This window comes from Bemisia tabaci, chromosome 1, assembly GCF_918797505.1.
Source record: "Bemisia tabaci chromosome 1, PGI_BMITA_v3".
NCBI lineage: Eukaryota > Metazoa > Arthropoda > Insecta > Hemiptera > Aleyrodidae > Bemisia > Bemisia tabaci.
The window spans coordinates 67,227,465-67,246,656 of NC_092793.1; the positions used below are offsets into that span (position 1 = coordinate 67,227,465).

A 19,192-nucleotide genomic window follows, 5' to 3' on the forward strand; every position below is an offset into this window, starting at 1 on the left:
TTTATTGTCTTTTTGCGAAAAGCGGTGTTAATAACAAGGTACAGCTAGTTGGGAAAGCCTATGAGATCTTTTTTTCGTCCTGATTTTTCCGTATTTTCGATGCAAGATGCCAATGATATGTAACGTTCATCCATAAATTGCCATTACCTCGAGGTCGTCCAATCATACAAAGTTTATAGCCAGTTTTTCCCCAGCCATCTTCCCGGCGTCTCGGACCTCATTTTTCTGCATCCCATTTTTAGTATTTTGACGCATAACTCCTCGAACACAATCTTCTCCAGGCCACATGGATTTCAATCTTCGAATTCTATATAATTTTGAGGTCTCGGGGGCTCCATCGTTGCTTCTGAGGCCTTTAGGACCCCATTCATTCAACTGAATGTTCAATTGTGAGTCCTCAAGGACCCAACTTTCAAATTAGAGAGCTCGGTTTGTTCGCGGCATTAGTGGATTAATACTTCACCCACGTTTCTCACTCGTTCAAACCAGTTCGCCTTCCATATCTCTGCGTAGGCAATGTGAGCGGCTTCGAAGTAGTAATAGTTGCTCACAGTATTTTGGTCACGTTCACTCAGTTTATGCATAGCTGGAGCGGCTTAATACTTCACGCTCATTGTTCGTCTCTCGTTCCAATCTGTTCGCCTTCAATATCTTGATAGGCAATGTGAGCGGCTTGGGAGCAGTAATGGTTGCTCGCAGCATCGCAGCCATTTCTATTTGGTTTATTTATAGCTGTAGCGGCGTAATACTTCTTTCTCATCGTTCTGATCTGTTCGCCTTCAATATCTCGATAGGCAATGTAAGCAGCTTGGGAGCAGTAATAGTTGCTCGCAGCATTGCAGCCATTTCTATTTTGTTTATTCATAGCTGTAGCGGCTTAATTCTTCACTAGCATCGTTTTTTACTCATTTAGAGCAATCCGTATATAATATCTCGATAAGCAATGTGAGTGGTATGAGCAGTAACAGTTGTTCGCAAGGATTGCGGCCAGCGGTCATGTTCACTCGGTTTGTTACAAACCCTATTACAATACTCAGCATTCATTCTGATAAAGTCGCCTTAGATGATTTGTCTAGATACTGTAAGAAGTACGGAATATAAGTTGCCTCGAACATGTAAGCGAAACTCATACCAGTTGTTATATTACCCGCCGTTATAAGCTAATCATTAACTGTTTAATTAGAATTTGTATACTTTACCTCCCACCTTAGCAGCACGGATTGCAATGAACATCAATTACCCACATTCGGAACCATAGGATCCCGCTTATCTCTTTTAATGTCTTGCAGACCCCGATGATACTAGTCACGGATATGGGAGTTTTGATCTCTCGGGGACCTGTTCGTCGCTTTTAAGGCCCCACTTCGGGAAAAACTTTACCACGGGGCCCCTTATTTGGGGCCCTACAGCAGATTTTCAGGAGGCAATCGCCTCATAGCCTCCCCAACCAGTCTTCCACTGACTATCAGTGAAGTTAATGAAACGCCTGATATGTTTATGACGTTTTATTTTGTAATAAAGTGAAAAATGTTAACCTAAACATGACGCATTGGTAAAAGACCTGCGTTTTGTGAACAAAATTTTGCAATTTTCACTCACAAAAAGAGAGAGAAAAAAACAGAGTTCACACAACCGAGATTCACTATTAGGCCAAAACATCTAGGTACGCATGCTTAGATTGTTAATGCGGGAGTCTTTGAAATGTTTTACCTCGGTCCCTCACGGAAAGCTAACAGGAACATCCAATGCATAACTCACGTGAATGTTTGTAATGGAGGCATGGAAAATGTAGATCTGTGGAGGTCAATTTTAAGCCCTTACTAACGCTAGATACTAACCAAATGTATATTTTTCGGTAGTGTAACATCTGAGAGGAGTAGTCTGTCAGGTAGCGGTGATTATTGGCATGATGTTGACGATGAGCTGCGACGAACTTGGTCTCTCTCCGGCATGGACTCGGCCGATGTGGTCTATAACTATATCGCACCTCTTCACTCAACTTTCGGTAAGTGGTCTCGTAGCATGTCATTCATAACCCAACGAGCACGCTAGTGCACCTATGCAGCAATTACCCCACTCTTCAAAAATGGACGTATTTCTATCAAACGGAACTATGTGCATTAAGACATGAGCCCTGAGACTCATAAGAATTTATGCATAACAGGGCTCACGTCATAGTGCACATAGTTCTGTTTGACAGAAATAAGTCCAAATGTCACCGACATCGTGCAAGAGAAGTAGACGCCGTTAGAATAAAATAATCGCAATTCATGTCGTTTTTAACACAACGAATCACCTAACTGCCATGTAGAACACATTGAATATACTAAAACTTCTAATATCGTGACCCATTAGTGAGGGATTAATCAGAGTTTTTAGACGATACACAAGTCAACCCAAACTTACCGCTTGCGAAAAAATTCAAAGTCACGGAAGGTTGAATCGGTCTGTAACGAGAAACTCATGGATCTATAAGTAGGTAGGTGACATTTTGGTTTTACAAACATCTTCCTAATCATCAAACGCATAGCCATTGTACACTTGTCATGAGAAGCTCAACACACTGAGGAAATTATTCATCATACTCGTCCAATTTCATTTCATTTCTGAAGAAAAAATGAGGACAAGCCCAGTCAAGCTTGCCCTGGTAAAAATTGGCAGTAGAATCTGTGTTCCAAAATACCATAGACCTACAGCCGGCTGTAAGATTTCCAATAGCTTCCATAGCCGGCTACACAATCTATACTATAAGCTCCAAGACCTCCTAATTTTGCGAAACTGGTAACGCTTAGTTCCAGCGTTCTACCGGGCCGATTTTCATGATTTTAGCGGTTATCGACGGGCAATTGTCTCTAGGTAAGCCAACTCTTTTTAGATTTTCAAAATATGGCCCAGGTTTTTTTTATATTACGTGGTAAAGTTGCGAATTCTCCCATTTAAACAATGTAAATTTATACTTTTTGTCATAGTTCGTTTGAGCGTTCTACCGGGCCGATTTCCTGCGGCGCGGCAGGCGGGCAGCTAGCCCGAAACGGGCATTGGCGCCTACAAACCTAACAGGGATACTTCACGCGTAGGCGCCAATGCGGAGAAAATCATACGGCCGGGCTATACGAAGCGATAAAAAATTATGCAGCCGGGCTTTACTTCCTATAGCCGGGCTTTACACTTTAACGCCTGGCTGTTGCTTTTTCGCCATCGATTATAAAAGGCTATAAGAAATTGTGTAGAAATTCGTGTGCTTTGGAAATCATTAAGTTTGATACGGAACCACCTTAATATTTACAAAACGCACGTTATATTTTCCTTTAATACATATTTTTTTCATCAATTATAACGAGAATAATCCATACAGGATGTGCAAACATTTCAAAATCATGAGTTGAATAACGCTGACTCCGCCAGATTAAATATTAAAGCCTAACACAAAGCGGAGCGGCGACGCACTGGCGCCTACAAACCTAACAGCGATACTTCACGCGTTGCGCAATGCGTGAAGTATCCCTGTTAGGTTTGTAGGCGCCAATGCGCGTTCAGCGCTGGCTGTCCGCCCGCCGCGCTGCTCCGCTTTGTGTTAGGCTTTAATATTTAATCTGGCGGAGTCAGTGTTATTCAACTCATGATTTTGAAATGTTTGCACATCCTGTATGGATTATTCTCGTTATAATTGATGAAAAAAATATGTATTAAAGGAAAATATAACGTGCGTTTTGTAAATATTAAGGAAGGTGGTTCCGTATCAAACTTAATGATTTCCAAAGCACACGAATTTCTACACAATTTCTTATAGCCTTTTATAATCGATGGCGAAAAAGCAACAGCCAGGCGTTAAAGTGTAAAGCCCGGCTATAGGAAGTAAAGCCCGGCTGCATAATTTTTTATCGCTTCGTATAGCCCGGCCGTATGATTTTCTCCGCATTCTACAGCCAGCTATACGATTTTCTGTAGCCTTCTTTAGCCGGCTTTAAGAATTCCTATGGTATTTTGAAACGCAGCTCTTATCGCCAATTTTTACCACGGTTGGGGAGCGAGAGGGCCCCTTCAAGTACACGTAAAAGGTATGAAGCGCCCCACATCTCACCAACTTTACATATGACATTACCAAGGGTGTTTTTCGCCCCCTATATTACTGGTAGTATGAGGAGCAAAAAATACGGTTTAGTGTAGGTATGCCACCAGCCACCATGGCGAAATACGTCCCTACCACACGACGCACCATTTCCAGTCCTAGAATTCGATTGCATGTGTTGAAATGTTTCAACTTCTCCAAAAGTTGCATGACGTTTTTCAGCTGCTAAAATTGTTTTTCATGAATGCATGTCTGTATTGCGCACTAAAACCGAAACCTGTCCTGTCGTTGTGTAACAAAAATTGCATCCTATATGAGTACCTCAATTTCGATGGTCATGCTCATGTTAAACTTTATTTGTTGTGAACACACTCAGCAGCAATTAAGTACGTATAGGGTTTTGTTGCGATATATAGCGTGTTCTCTGAGTTTGAGAAATATAGAGATCCAGTCATGCCCATTTCGACGACTTGGTGCTGGGACACATTTTATCTTTCAATCGCCTACGGTGAAGGGGGCTATGTCACATACGTAAATATTTACTCCAAGTACAATTTTTTCACCAAATTTTAAAAATTTGGGTTTTTCCCGTTCAAGCTTTTAAACCGGTTTCTCGCCTCGGGTGAGGGAACGGTTGAATACATTTGGGAATTTTCTTTAAAAATCGACAGAACTAATGAAGCACTGAATATTCGCCACAAAGCGCAATTCTTTCGACAAAATTTGACAACATCGCGCTACTTTTTCGCGAAGCTGGTACCCAAACCCCGGTTTTTTGTTCTGATAAGAAAACGATTGAACGGCTTTGTTAAATTTATTTTCGGGAATTTGCGCACTAAATAATCGCAGCAAAGCACAATTTTTTTTGTTTAACATTCAGAAAATTAGCGAGTCGATGCGAAATTGGCTTATCATTTGGATTTAGCTGTAGGTAATTGAGGCGCTGGGTGCGGAAAGGTCATTTCTTGGTTGCAGTTTCTCAGAATCGCCGCCAACATTTCATCCATTATGACGGAGGCTTTATGGAATTCGTTGAAACTTTTTCTGAATTTTCTTTATGCCTTCATAACGCTGAAAACAAAAAAATACAGAAAATTCGCCAAATACTTTCCTCTCTATGATATGAGTTTGAGTAGCAGTGGATACTCTGAAACACTGCAACCAAGATATGCGCCTTCTGACCCTACGCCTCAATTTTGTAGCCCTTTGGCGGTGTAGTCTGAAGCTTATGCCGGAATCACACGCTGGATTTAGCAGCTGAATGTGGAAGTCGACAGTCATCGCCCAACGGCTGAAATTTCGCAAATTCGAGTTATGTTCACCCAGATGTGTATCAAACCTATTCGAATAGTTCAGACAAATCCAACATTATTCGATGGTCGCTGAGAATCGTTGTTGAATTTTGCGCGACACGCGCAAAATTCAGGCATCGAGCCGATGACTTCCACGTTCAAGCCAAATTCAGCTCCCACATTCAGCGTGTGATTGCGGCATTAACTAACAATTACGCGCAAAGTGAGCACCGATTATCGGAGTTGTTTTTGAAAAATGTGCTCAATGTTGATGAGCCAATTTCTGGTAGCTCTAATAGGACCCGCCCACGAAACGAACTCGTCTTCGGGTCTCCGGGATTCCGCATTTTGCAGAGCGGCGTCGGTGTTGTTGATGTCATCGAGGTGATATGAACTTATGAGGAAACGACGAGTGTGTCACGTTTTACGTCCATGTTAATTTGATGAGAACGCATTTTGGCCGTCTCATTCACCGCTCGCTCGCGCGTCGTCGCGTCATCGCCACGCACACTTGCGCGTCGCGTCGCGTCGCCGTCACTCACCTCGCATACTCGGACGCCGCGCCACTCATTAGAACCCAGGGCGCGTGCGAACACTCCGAGAAGCTCGATATTAATTTAATCGTTCATATCATACTTACAACATGGAATTTCCTTGCTCTGAAGCAGGTGTCGTTGTCGGGCGACCAGCCGCAACCAAGCATGCGTTTGCTCGTTAGGAGACATCTGAACAATCACGGCCGAACACTACTGCCTTGCTGCGGAAAACCATCGCGTACGTTCGAACGTTGCCAAATTTTCCCCGATAAAGTATTCATTTTCTGGGAATTCTGAACCAGCCGTTTGTCCGTGCTTTGCACAAGGTGTTGCTTTACGCGCTTACTAGCGAAAATTCCATGTAGTTAATTTTTTAATTAGTCCCGATTAGTAATAATGAGTAAATTAAAGAACGATTAAGCGTTGGAAGGCACGTCGATTGCTCACCTCACCGCGTGTCTCCCATGCTGTCTTGTTCGCCTTCAATAGCCGTGATGGCAATATGAGCAGCTTCAGAGCACGAACATATTTGTGCGAGGTAGTTTCGTTACTTACGCCTTAAAATTTCAATCGTTTCCCTTTAAAATCAATACTTTTTTGGGAGAATACCCAAAGCTATACGTGCTACTCTAAACATTCTTTTAGATACATGAAGATGCTCCATTTTTTACAACACTGTAATCGAGTTGGTTCTTTTTTCTTAATTGGGATTAAATTTCCATCGTAAATTAGGCACGACGGACTAAGTAGCGTATGAAATTATCTGAAGAATTCAAAAAAAAGCTAACATATTTTCTAACGAATTCGTATTTTATCAGGAAAAATTTGGCAACGCCTGGGTGTTCATACGACATTTTCCATCATCACGGCTAAACAACCGTCGCATCGCCGCTTGTCGCGAATGTAGTCTCAATGTGGAACTCGCTCTATAAATGCGGTCAGGTGTAATGTCTGTATACTAGTTTATTTGAGCCAAACAGCTGATAGGAAAATCAGCAAATATATTTTTGCTCTCGATTATTGCCATTGAAAGTTGAGGAAAATGATTTCCTTCAATATTTGTTTTTAATTTTGCTCATTTTTTAAAAATAAATTTGCTTGAATTTATTTTTATATTTATTCCTTTTATCTTTTTTTGTTTACAAAAAGTCGGTCCTTTAAAATGTTCTATTTAGGAGATCATTTATGGGCCTGGGATGGACCAATTTTGGATTGGTAGGGTTCAATTGAAAGGGGAATTTTCCGTACTTTTCAATTTTAATGCAATTGAATCGCAATTCGGTCGGAAACCCCGACTTGCAGTATCGTGACCCCCCCCCCCCTTCAACCCTTACGGAGGACTTGGGGGGGGGGGGCGGGGTCGGGACCACGAAATTCGGATTCCTTGAGGTCGATTTCCGATTCTACCCTACGGTCCCTGACTTCCGGGACCTGAAAAAAACTAAGAAAAAAAGCCTGATACGGGTGGATTCTATGTGCGCCCAACCGGAGTGGTCCCCGCTAAATTGAAAAGTGGCGCGTCAATTCGTATATTTTGCCGCGCGCGCCACTGGAATTGGCGGGAATCAATAGGATTGGTTGTTTCGACTTGTTTATACATTTGCCTTATATTGATAACAAGTTGTGAACAAACGTGCACATCTTCTCGCGAGTGTTGTGAATAAGTCCTTTGAATTTTTATAGTGGCTCCAGGTTCTTGATTTTTGGTATAAATACGAATTATTTTTTATTGCCTATCTTAACTACATCCCTCCAAAGAATATTTAATTCACTACGCTCTCGTTCAATCTCATGTTCACAAGTCGATGCAAGGTGTGCCCTTAAAGTGTCTGTAAGTTCTCCCCAGTTTCATTTTTCCACCTCGCAGTTTCATTACACTAAAATATTCGAAATTGTCAAGGCTTTCAAATTTCATGTATATGGCTCTGTATGGAGGAGTAATTTTTCTCATTGATGCGTGCAATCGGAGAAGTTAAGGAAGTCGAGGAAAAAACGGAAGGAAGACGAAGAAAAATGACAGGCACTTAGCATAGATATTTTACTTTGGCTCAGCGCGTAAATTAATTAATATCGCTCCATCTCCAATGTCAGTGAGTGCCGTTGGCCTCTTCACCGGTTTCGCATCGCGTATTCTGTCTCATGATGCACTTTAGCATAAACGCTCTATTAGATATTTCCTCATTATTTTTTTTCTTTTTTTTTTTATCCTTGCGTTAACGCTATGTGCCTTTCATGGTGCTTGCCTCAAAATGATCATGTTTCTCCCTAAGGAACTTTAGAATCTATCGCCATCTTGAACCCACAACACGACTTTGAGTTGACAATCATTATGTACAGTTAATGATAGATTTTGGCCGATCCCTAAATGAATTTTCGACGATATTATTTGTAATAACCCTATAGGAGTATTGACTGTCAAAGTTGGACTTTGAAAAAACGTAAACGAATTGTGAAGATAACATATCAGGAAACCACCTTTTTTTCACAAATTTTCAGGTTAACTTGTGAATATTTTTCTTCCAAATTTTTTTGATAATTTTGCTCGCAATTCCACCGAAAAGTCCTGAAAATTTAAAGGAATAATATTCACAACTTTTCTAAAACAAATGAACATTTTATCGAAGGAAACTTGGCAACTCTCGAATGTTCAAGCGGCGTTCTTCCTTAGCATGGTAGAATAGGAGAGGTCGGACAAAATTTGGAACCTTTAAAAGCTTGTAACTACGTTTATACAAAACTTTGCGGTTCTTAAAGTGACTTCATCGGTTTCCTCGTGAAATTTTCAACCACAAGCACGCCTTGAAATCCAAAATTTGACGATGTAAGTATCAGAATTTGCAGTTTCAGTCAAAAATGTCATGTTCGACCCCTCTAATTGACTCGATCCACTGTGCGGCACCGTCTTCGTCGGTTAAGTTGTGAACGCGATCGATAATGAGATCGTCACACAGCGGTGGTGTGTAACAACTTGATCTGATAATTACGATACCGCATTTGACATTATGAGTTACTATACGTTCGGATCAACTTCATTTAGTCTGCTGTCGTTCGGTGCGGAGAAACGATACGGAGGAGATCCGGAGTGCAGACGGCCATAAACTACGAAATACTCAGGCGCATGTTCTTCTAGCCGGTAATTTACTTCATAGAGAGCATGTCTGTGCTTAGAATACGCTCTACAAAATCAAGTTGTCAGCGACCAGTTGCCGATTTTAAACCAATCCCTCGCGCGGAATCGCCAAGCCTTGAAAGCGCCCCACTCCAACCCTATAATGTCTACCTATGCTCCTGAGCGTGTAGGAGTTTCAAGAAATTTTTGCGGAAGCTTAAGAGTCCTAGATACACATCCATGTTTGTGGATATGCACTCTTCGTCATATTTCCGCTTCTTTGCAATTTATGAGTTCAAGTTCAAACCGAGCTCAACTCTCCTTCACTACCTTATTGCATTATCTCCGTTCGAAAACGACCTATCTCGGAAAAATGAAATTTTTCAGGAGACGATAAGAACTGCGTAACAGCCACAAAAGAAGTGTTTTTAAGCAAAAAAAAAAATCGAACATTTTACAAAACCCGAAGTAGCTCGTTTTTGAATAGAGAGGTTCAATGATAAATAATCAAGGGGGAAAAGCACCGGGTTGTTGGATGATACGGACATTTCCAATTAATTGAGGTAGTACCCCAATAAATTAGGTTACTTACCCAAATGTTGCGATCTACCCCATTTTGAGTTGCGGTACTACCATAATTGGAAGTATTTATGCTAAAAGGACCTATGTGCATAGGGTTTGCGTGAGAAATAGTTCCTTTTAGCATAAATACGTCCAATTGATTGGAAATGTCCATATCGATGGCCATAATTCGAAACCTCGTAACTTTATTGCGATGTATACAACTTTCCGCTCCTATTTTATTTTTCCGAGGATGAACATCATTTTCTGACGTAGGTTTCAATCTTAAATCCACGCGTTTATTCGTTGTATCGAACTATCGATTTCCAATTTATCTGCATTTATTACGTTAGAATCATCTTCTCAGACTTCACTCCGAACAGTAAGGGTTTTTAGTCTCTGATAGTATAGGTCGTAATCAGTACGTTGTCGATTATGAATTCCAGGCTGAATTAAGATGAAAACATCGGAGAATCCTACAACATAACAAAATGAGGTCTCTTTATATGTATACAACAAGTTAAAAGGATACTAGAAGGTGTGCTAATTTGCGGAAAACGAGGTTTAAAAGATACTGGGTTATTTCAAACGGTCCATAATCCTAAGTTTCCTATTATCGGCGATAACAACACATTATTAATTACTAAGTCAGCACAAAGCGCTTAAAGCGCACTGCTGTGGGTTGAGTATGCAAAATATTTTTAGAGGCTCATCAAATTAAATTATTCCAGGCAAATTGATTAAGAAGTGACAAGCCATGAATAATTCATAATTCCTGTCTCCTCAGACGAGGGTGGGGGAGGGGGCTCAACAGGTCGTATTTTGATGGTGGCAGTTAATATATTAAACGAACAAATTTATCTATTATGGGGCTGAACTGCATTTCATGTTGTCTAACTTCATCTCATATTTCATTTTTTTTTTTTTTTTTTTTTTTTTTTTTTTTTTTTTTTTTTAAGTGAGCATGAAACAACATTCCACCTCGAAACTTACCGCAAATTATCTTTAAATCAAAATATCACATATTTACAAAATTATACTCAGCTTTTTGGTAAAAAAAAACTAAGAAGATATTAGACAACGTCTCATGGAGTTAGGTTTGGAGTGTTCCGTCCAAATCTACACTGAGAAAGAAAAGTCAGTCTTATGAACCTTAAGTACGGCGCTCTATACCTGCCGCGTTTCCCCTTAGTTCTGCAAACCACATTCTCGGACCATGCATCTGATTTTTTTTTCTTTTTTTTCTTTTTTTTTTTTTTACATGGATCGGTTTGATTTGAAAGCTTAACCCCATGAATCGAGGCAGTGGCGATTCTTGAAAGTTGGCATCCTCCATTTCAATGTATGTAAAACAATCGATTCTTGGCGAGGCAGCTTGCCGTACCTAAAATCGATATTTTCAATGGCTTTAAATGGAGTAAAAACAGTGTCGCCAACTTGCAAAATCGCCACTGAACCGAGGAGAATACGGCTCCTAGAACCGAGAGTCCGGCTACATGAACAGAACAGTGCGGCCCATAACGAACACTGCATTTACGGTACATATGACCGAATTATTTCTCCGAGCGTATAGCTGCGAGGTGCATCTCACATCAATCGGAGAATAATTTTTTTCGAAAATGTCAGGCCCGGCTTCAAATTTCCGTAATTGCTACGAGGACCCGAGCAGGCGAGATGATTAATGGTGTTGGCTGCGTGCTTGGTGGCGAAATAATATCCGAGTGATTCCGGCGAGGCCTCGACGAATTAATAAACTCCTTCGGAATGGGTTTGATTTATAACAACACTCGGCTTAACGGTGGCCGCAGGCAAATTAGCAATTTATATCCGTAGTTTACCTAATATCAGCTGTGCATCGCACGTCGCGATAGATACATACATGAATGGATCCCTTAACAAGACACAGGTCTAATCCCATGATCAACGAGAACAAGTCTTTCAATGAAAAAATACCGATTCGCCCCGTCCAAAACGACACACAAACTTGCCGCAAGATTGCTACGAACTCATTTTTCCACAATTTTTACGAGACCGCGGCAAATTAAGTTGCAGCATGAGTCTTGCGGCACCATGAGATTCAACCTTTAAAGTACAAATTTTTCTACATACTCGGCTTCTGTTCTTGTTCATAATGGCTTTCGTTCTTGTTCACTATAGTGTTTTCAATATTTTTCAGGAAGGAAGCGTGCTATGACGGATAGCTCAGTTTGTGGATTCATCGATGCCAAAGTCCCAACAAAAGGCAAACGTTTTGGACCATGGAAGGTGCGTACAAAATAGCATTTTAAATTAATATCACACCTGACAAAATCCCGTGAGGTTTATGTGTAAATTGAATCATACTCCAAACACTGTGTCAAGAAATCTGCAGCGTCGCAAAGAGACGCGATTTTTGCATTTCACCATAAATTTGGAGCAATCCACGAAAAAATAAAAATATGGACATTTCATAAGCAATTGGATGACAGACTGGTCTTCTCTTGAGCTCGTAAGTTTTTGTCTTGCCGTCTTGCGCATAGTAACGATAAGTTAACACGTGAACAGTCGGCTTAGCGGCAATATGAGTCATGCTTCCTGCACCGGTTTTTAGTATTAGAAGTAAAGCCTAAGGTGGCGTGTAATCCCTTGAGCGACGGAACAAATAAGAACCCTTTAGAATTTTAGCTCCTAGCGGGCATATGAAGGCAAGGAAAACGAAAGTGTCTTCAATTCTATGCTTATGCAACGTGCGCATCCATTGAACACGTATAGTTGCATCCTAGCGCCGCACCTCGTTTTAATTCCGTTTCGAAAATAAGTGCAACGCATGAGTTCAGATAATGACCTCGATGCACTAATATCTCTTTAAAAAATTATAAAGTGTCAATATGTAAATTCTGATTAAATAACCCGGATAATTTTCCATCACCTTCAATGATTATTTTCAAAACTCAAATCTAATTCTATTTGGTGTTATTGCGAAACAGTGAACAACCCTGGTAAAAATTGGGTATAGGAGCTGCGTTTCAAAGTACCATAGGCATTTTTATAGCCGGCTAAAGAAGGCTACAGAAAATCATATACCTGAGAATGCGGAGAAAATCATACGGCCGGGCTATACTGCCGTGCTAAGGAAGAACGCCGTATGAACATTCGAGAGTTGCCAAAATTTCCCCGGATAAAACATGTATTTTTGAAGAAATTAATGCATATTTTCCTTGAAATTGTCAGATATTTTAAATTAAATCACGAGCTAAATCTCCTGAAAAATCCGAGGAGATCTACGCAGAAATTTTCCTAGAAATTCGTGATTTGTCGAAGGAAATTTGGCAACGCCCGATGGCTCATACGGCGTTCTTCCTTAGCACGGCAGCATACGAAGCGATAAAAAATTATGCAGCCGGGCTATAGTTCCTATCGCTGGGCTTCACACTTTATCGCCTGGCTGTTGCTTTTTCGCCATCGATTATAAAAGGGTATAAGAAATTGTGTAGATATTCGTGTGCTTTGGAAATCATTAAGTTTGAAACGGAACTACCTTAATATTTACGAAACACACATTACATTTTACTTTAATCATATTTTTTTTTATCAATTAAAATGAGAATAACCCATACAGGATGTACAAACATTTCAAAATCATGAGTTGAATAACGCTCACTCCGCCAGATTAAATATTGGAGCCTAACATGAAGCGGAGCGGCGACGCACTGGCGCCTACAAACCTAACAGCGATACTTCACGCATTGCGCAACGCGTGAAGTATCGCTGTTAGGTTTGTAGGCGCCGATGCCCGTTCCGCGCTGGCTGCCCGCCTGCCGCGCCGCAGCGTGCCACGGCGCTTGAAGCAACTATTTCACACCAGAGGTATTGCACAGTATCATACGAAACTGAAGGCGCTCTGATATATTAGGAATGGCAGGAATCCATCAAAAGTACAGAGCTTTCCTTGCAAAATAAATCAAGATACTACGGCCCAAAATGAGAGCAGTAGTCCAAAAACTCACTAAGTCCTAGCATCCGTAATTAGTAACTTTTAGCATACACTTTATCGCCTGGCTGTTGCTTAGTCGCCATCGGCTATAAAAGGCTATAAGAAATTGTGTAGCGGGCTGTAGAAGCTATTGGAAATTTTACAGCCGGCTGTAGGTCTATGGTATTTTGGAACACAGATTCTACTGCCAATTTTTACCAGGGAAAAGATAAGCCGTGAATTACCTATTTGCGGTATTTATTTGGCAAAAACATTTCCCAGAAGGAATATCGAGTCAACTCGGTGCGGAGAGATTCATCATCCCTCTTAAGCTTATCATTGCCAAGTATTCAATTTCAATGGAAGTGTTTTTTGGTTTCCGCTCACGTTCAATCTGTCGGAATATACATTCTGACGTTTTGTTTTGGAGGGAGGTCTTGAGTATGGCAGAGTAAATGGAAACGATTTAATGGTCCGACGATGATAGGTTTTAATTATAAATGTGGCCGGAAATTTGAGGCATCGGTATAAACCACTAGACGACCAAATAGACCTCTGGATTTCAGGATCATGCTCCATGGTTTCTCATTAGCATCTATGGTCATAACATACGTACTTTTTGCACGAGGCATTTTAAAAAAGAATTACCTAAATAATTAATACATTTTAACAACAGTTTTTCTCTGACATTTTTGTAAGTTCAAATTTCATTTTTAGTGCTTGTTTGTTCGGAATTTTTTTAGTTTTAGAGGTAACCTGAGGAACCTATTTTAAGAAAACTGTGATTTTTGTAAAACTGTGTGACCGCATAGTTTTTTTTTTTTTTTTTTTTTTTTTTTTTTTTTTTTTTTTTATATCAGGGACACTCCCCTTCTATCTTTATTATCGTATTTAAATATTACATATATTACATAAGATAAGTATATAACATAAGATAAGTATTGTTAAAGATATTTAGGCATATAAATAACAACTTAATTACTTGATATACGATAAAAGGACGGCAAATATCAAGGATATATCCATCGCCCAGGTTAGAGATGTATAAAAAAGAGTCTAAGTGTTAATTAAGTTTACATTACAGATATATATATCACACATAAAATAGAGGCGTTTACGGAAGTCCCGAGGAAGAGGCCCCGGGACCGTCGTGACCGTATAGTGTCAGAAGTTGACGGAACTGATTGCACGAAGCGTAAACTAAGAAAACGATGGAGAAATGTGACCTTTTTCGTCTGTTCGAAGTCTGAGCCTTGAAACGGGCCGTGTTTGATTTACTTGTGTGTTCTGCGGTTTCAGTCCTGGAGAAGACAGTGGTGTATGGTGAAAAGAATCGGCAATCGACTCGAAGTACAGTTAAGTACCCACAAAGGACACGTCACAAACAAAATAAATGTGCCGCATGACGCTATCATATGTCGCTCCGAGTCAAGGTAATATTAGCTCATCGTCTATCTGTCGTATTTTTGCTCATCTCTTCACCTCGCCCGGAGATTGACCGCTTTCCGTCCCGAAATTCCGTCCTGTTCCCGATTCTATCCCAGCTAAATTTATTTTTTTTGTACAAGCGGCAACGTCGCAGTGCTGAAAACGACAACACAGGGTGTCCTAGACTCGGAGGGTTACACAGTCATATTTCAGGGAAAGTGCTCTACGGGGGAAAATAAAACATTTTTCTTCTCTTAAGTTTTTCCAAAAGTGACCCTCTGAAGGAGCCACGCCCCTCCCCCATTTTCCGGAAAAATTGTCGTTTTCTCTGAATGTAGACGACGGTTTTGGACAAAAACCCAATGAAAAATGGCTAGCCACCATGATTTTAAGCGCTGAATTCATCTATGGTCCTAAAATTACCTATCGATATGTCAATTAATAGGGGGCCTTGGGGATTTCTCTGTTTGGCATTTTTGAAGGGAGTAATCATATTTGGACGCATTTATGCTAAATCGTAAGCATAGGATTTGCATGTAACATAGTTCCTTTTAGTATAAATACGTCCATTTGATTGGTCATTAGTGCCGGGCTTGCTCTTGCACTTTCGGGATCAATATTTGGACGTATTTATGCCAAAAGGAACTATGTTGCACACAAACCCTATGTACATAGTTCCTTTTAGCATAAATACGTTCATTTCACAAAGAGCTGCTGTATTCACTTGGGACAAGCGTGGAGGCAAAAAATTCAGGAACTTCCTATTGTCGACGAGACACCTCCTCAGAAATTGGTACTTCCTTGCGTCGTCTTCTTGGATTACTTGTCTCAGATTCTTTTAAAGTGGAGGGTGCTTCAATCAAACTTTTTAAACAGTTTTAAGACGAAGTTTCATAATTTTGTGACTGTTTGAAGAATAATTATACTAAGCCGGATGCTCGTTTCCCACTAGATGTTTGGTGACGCTCGAGGCAGGCATACTCTCAGCTTTGAAATAAGTTCAAGTTCTTGAAAAGCGGTCGAGGGATTTGCGAGAGAACTCTATTTTACTACGATGAACTTCCGTCGTCGCTGTGCCCCCCCCCCCCCCCCCCCCCCCGGGTGCACCAGCGAATCGCCGAATCGCCCCAAAGTTTCTCAATTTTATTTTGGTTCTACAGATATGATCATTATGATACTAAAACACGATATGAAGCCCCATCTCAGTGTTAATTTCATTTTCACAGGTCCCGTCCGTTTGCCTTTGGCATATTCTATCAGGGAAGTGTTTCATGTGGTGCCTGTGTTTTCTTAGCCGGGGAGTCGGAAACCGAAACACAAAAATGGATGGCAAACATTCGAGATCTTCTTCGCCCCTCTATGAGAATGCGTAAGTATATGAAATTATTCTTTGTTCCCTGTGTCTCTGTGTGTTAAATTTGTTTAAAACTACGCAAAAAACTGCTGAATCAGAAAAGTGAGGAGTCTTCTTTTTTTTTTGGGGGGGGGGGGGGGGGGGGTAACTTCTGATAAAAATAAGAAGCCAACTATATAATCAGCCTTCTAGAGTCGAAATGATATAAGTCCTCCGCCTTTCTATTAAAATAGGAACATTGAGGAAGTGGTCGTTTCTAGCGGTAAACTTCATAGTGACGGCATGGAGGACCTGAGTCAAATTAATTCAAAAGGATCAAATTTGAACTCTATAACTCAAGAGACTCTCAACAAGACTGAGAGGGAGAGTTTTCAGCCCAGGCAGCTTGCATTCAGGGCCGTATTCACCTACTTGCCGCCCATGGGCCGCCTATATTTTGCCGCCCCCTTCTCATTCGTTTTGAAGCTCGATAAAAACCATCAAATGAACGTGCCAGCGGGAGAGGGGTGCATATAAGACGCATTTACTCGCGTTAAACTCATTTTTTGGGAAAGCCCTAACAACACTACTAGGAAAAGCTCACGAAACTATTCGCGAAAGTTAAGTTCCGTAAACATATCTCTGTGTGGACAAGGCCTTCCATTCATAAGAAATTAACGAAAAAATTATGAAAGGACAAACATAAATGTGGATCAATGATTTTAACTTCCGCCGCCGCGCCGCGCAGACCGCACCGTGTTTGGCGCAATGCGTGAAGTATTCCGACAATCTTGTAGGCGCTATGCGTTTCACGCCGACCGCTGCTGAACGCACTGTGTTGGACGCAACGCGTGAAGTATTCACGCAGTCTAGTAGGCGCTACGCGTTTCACGCTGACCGCACTGTGTTTAGCGCAATACGTGAAGTATTCATGCATTCTTGCAGGCGCTACTATGTGTTACATGCCGATCGCCGCGCCGAGGGCTTCTCCTTTTCATCTCAAGTCCTCCTTATCGTTTCTCTCTAAGTCGCGCCGTTTCAGGCCAAATTGCGTGTTTGGTCTCTCTCTTAACTCGACTTATTGAAGGTGCTATCTCTGGTATCACTGAGAGACGACAAAATTAGAAATTACTATACTCTCAGGAAAAGAGAGATTTTGTCGCCTTTTCTCGTTTGTGATTTTGTTTTTATAAATCCGATTTTTTTTTATACCTACACTTTAAAAAATTGCAAATTTTTGCCGCCCCTTAGATTTGCCGCCATGGGCCGCGGCCCATGTGGCCACCCCCTTAATCCGGCCCTGTCAATTAGTGTATTTTTCTCGTTTAGATATAGGACTACAAATGCATCCTAAAAAGAGAATCAGACATCAAATTGAAATAAAAGAAAAAATATAAAGTGCAAACTCAGCCGAAAATAGGAGAGACGTAATCGGGCTTCGTTTTTTTTTTTTTTTTTTTTTTTTTTTTTTTTTTTTTTTTTTTTTCCGAATCTGAGTGCCATCTCATTGGCAGCACATAGCGGAGCATTGCGAGTTCATGCCGTGGAGCGTTGCGAATTTACGCCTCGCACCATCGCGCCTCCAAATGATTCAGATGCAACGCGGACATCCATCAAACACGAATAGTCGTATCTCTGCGCCGTCATCTACGCGTGTCCTTTCCCCCGCTCTATTTCCATGGCTTGTTGGTACTTCCGAGGAGGTACTTCAAGGGCCACGTAATCTACACAGCAGAGGACAGGAGAGACGTATTCGGGTCTCGTTTTTGGACTTTTTCCCCCGAATCTGAGCGACATCTCATTGGCAACACACAGCAGAGCATTTGCAAATATTCACGCCTCATGCCATCGCGTCTCCGATTTCGCGAATGCATTATGATAATCTATCAAGCATGAATAATAGTTTTATCTCTGCGCTGTCATCAACGCACAGTTAAGGTGTCTCTTAATTTTGAAATCAAAGACATATAAAGTTGGACAGGGAAAAAGCTTAACGGTCTCTCAAGGGCCGTAAAGAGAGCACATCTAAAAATTAGTATTTTGGAGGGAGTTTTGTCTTGTCAGGGAATTTTATTTTGACGACCACCCCTAGAAATCCCTGGACGAGTCAAATTGACCCGACTACCTCTTTAGGAGTTACATATGGCGGATGAGGGAGGGAGGGGGTGATATTAGCGTCAGCATGTTACCGAAAAGATGAAAATTTTTAAAAAAAATGTCTTAATCATAACCAACTTCCTTTAATGACTTCTTTCAAAGCCATTGATATAGATGGTTAGCACTCCCTTCTTTCTTGTCATTCCCCAATTGTCATCCTTTCAACGGACGCGTCCCCTCTTTCTTCTCCCGGGGGAACCCAGTCAAGTATCTTCCTTGGCAGCCTTTCCTCTGACATCCTGCTAGCATGACCATCAAGGCCGGATTTACCTACTTTCCGCCCATGGGCCGCCTGTATTTTGCCGCCCCCTTCTCATTCGTATCGAAACATCAATAAAAACCATCAAGTGAACGTGCTAGCGGGGGAGGGGTGCATAAGACGCGTTTACTCGTGTTGAGCACATTTTTTGGGGATGCCTTGTCAACGCTACTAGCAAAAGTTAAGTTTTGTAAACCTATCTCTGTGTGGACAAAGCCTTCCATTTCATAAGAAATGAACGAAAAAATTATGAAAGAACAAAGATGAATGTGGTTTCATGATTTTAACTTGCGCCGCGCAGACCGCACCGTGTTTGGCGCAATGCGTGAAGTATTCACGCAGTCTTGTAGGCGCTATCCGTTTCACGCTGACCGCAATGATCGCACTGTGTTTGATGCAATGCGTGAAGTATTCGTGCAGTCTTGTAGGCGCTGATATGTGTTACGCGCCGACAGCTTCTCCTTCATCTCAAGTCCTCGTCATCATTGCTCTCTGC

General features: G+C 41.2%; 1 protein-coding gene across 8 annotated transcripts in view; it reads left to right on the plus strand.

Moving 5' to 3' along the window:
* LOC109031630 (uncharacterized) overlaps nucleotides 1-19,192 on the plus strand; it is a 53,417-nt gene that overhangs the window by 20,482 nt on the left and 13,743 nt on the right. For 6 of the 8 annotated variants that reach the window (XM_019043249.2, XM_019043248.2, XM_072305936.1 and 3 more), the window contains 4 exons: nucleotides 1,860-2,005; nucleotides 11,744-11,832; nucleotides 14,819-14,952; nucleotides 16,174-16,316. In XM_019043249.2, coding sequence (XP_018898794.2) covers nucleotides 1,951-2,005; nucleotides 11,744-11,832; nucleotides 14,819-14,952; nucleotides 16,174-16,316 — 421 coding nt within the window. In that variant the 5' untranslated portion in view covers nucleotides 1,860-1,950. The remainder of the gene's footprint in view (nucleotides 1-1,859; nucleotides 2,006-11,743; nucleotides 11,833-14,818; nucleotides 14,953-16,173; nucleotides 16,317-19,192) is intronic. The other 2 variants (XM_019043251.2, XM_019043250.2) reach the window with 1 other exon arrangement.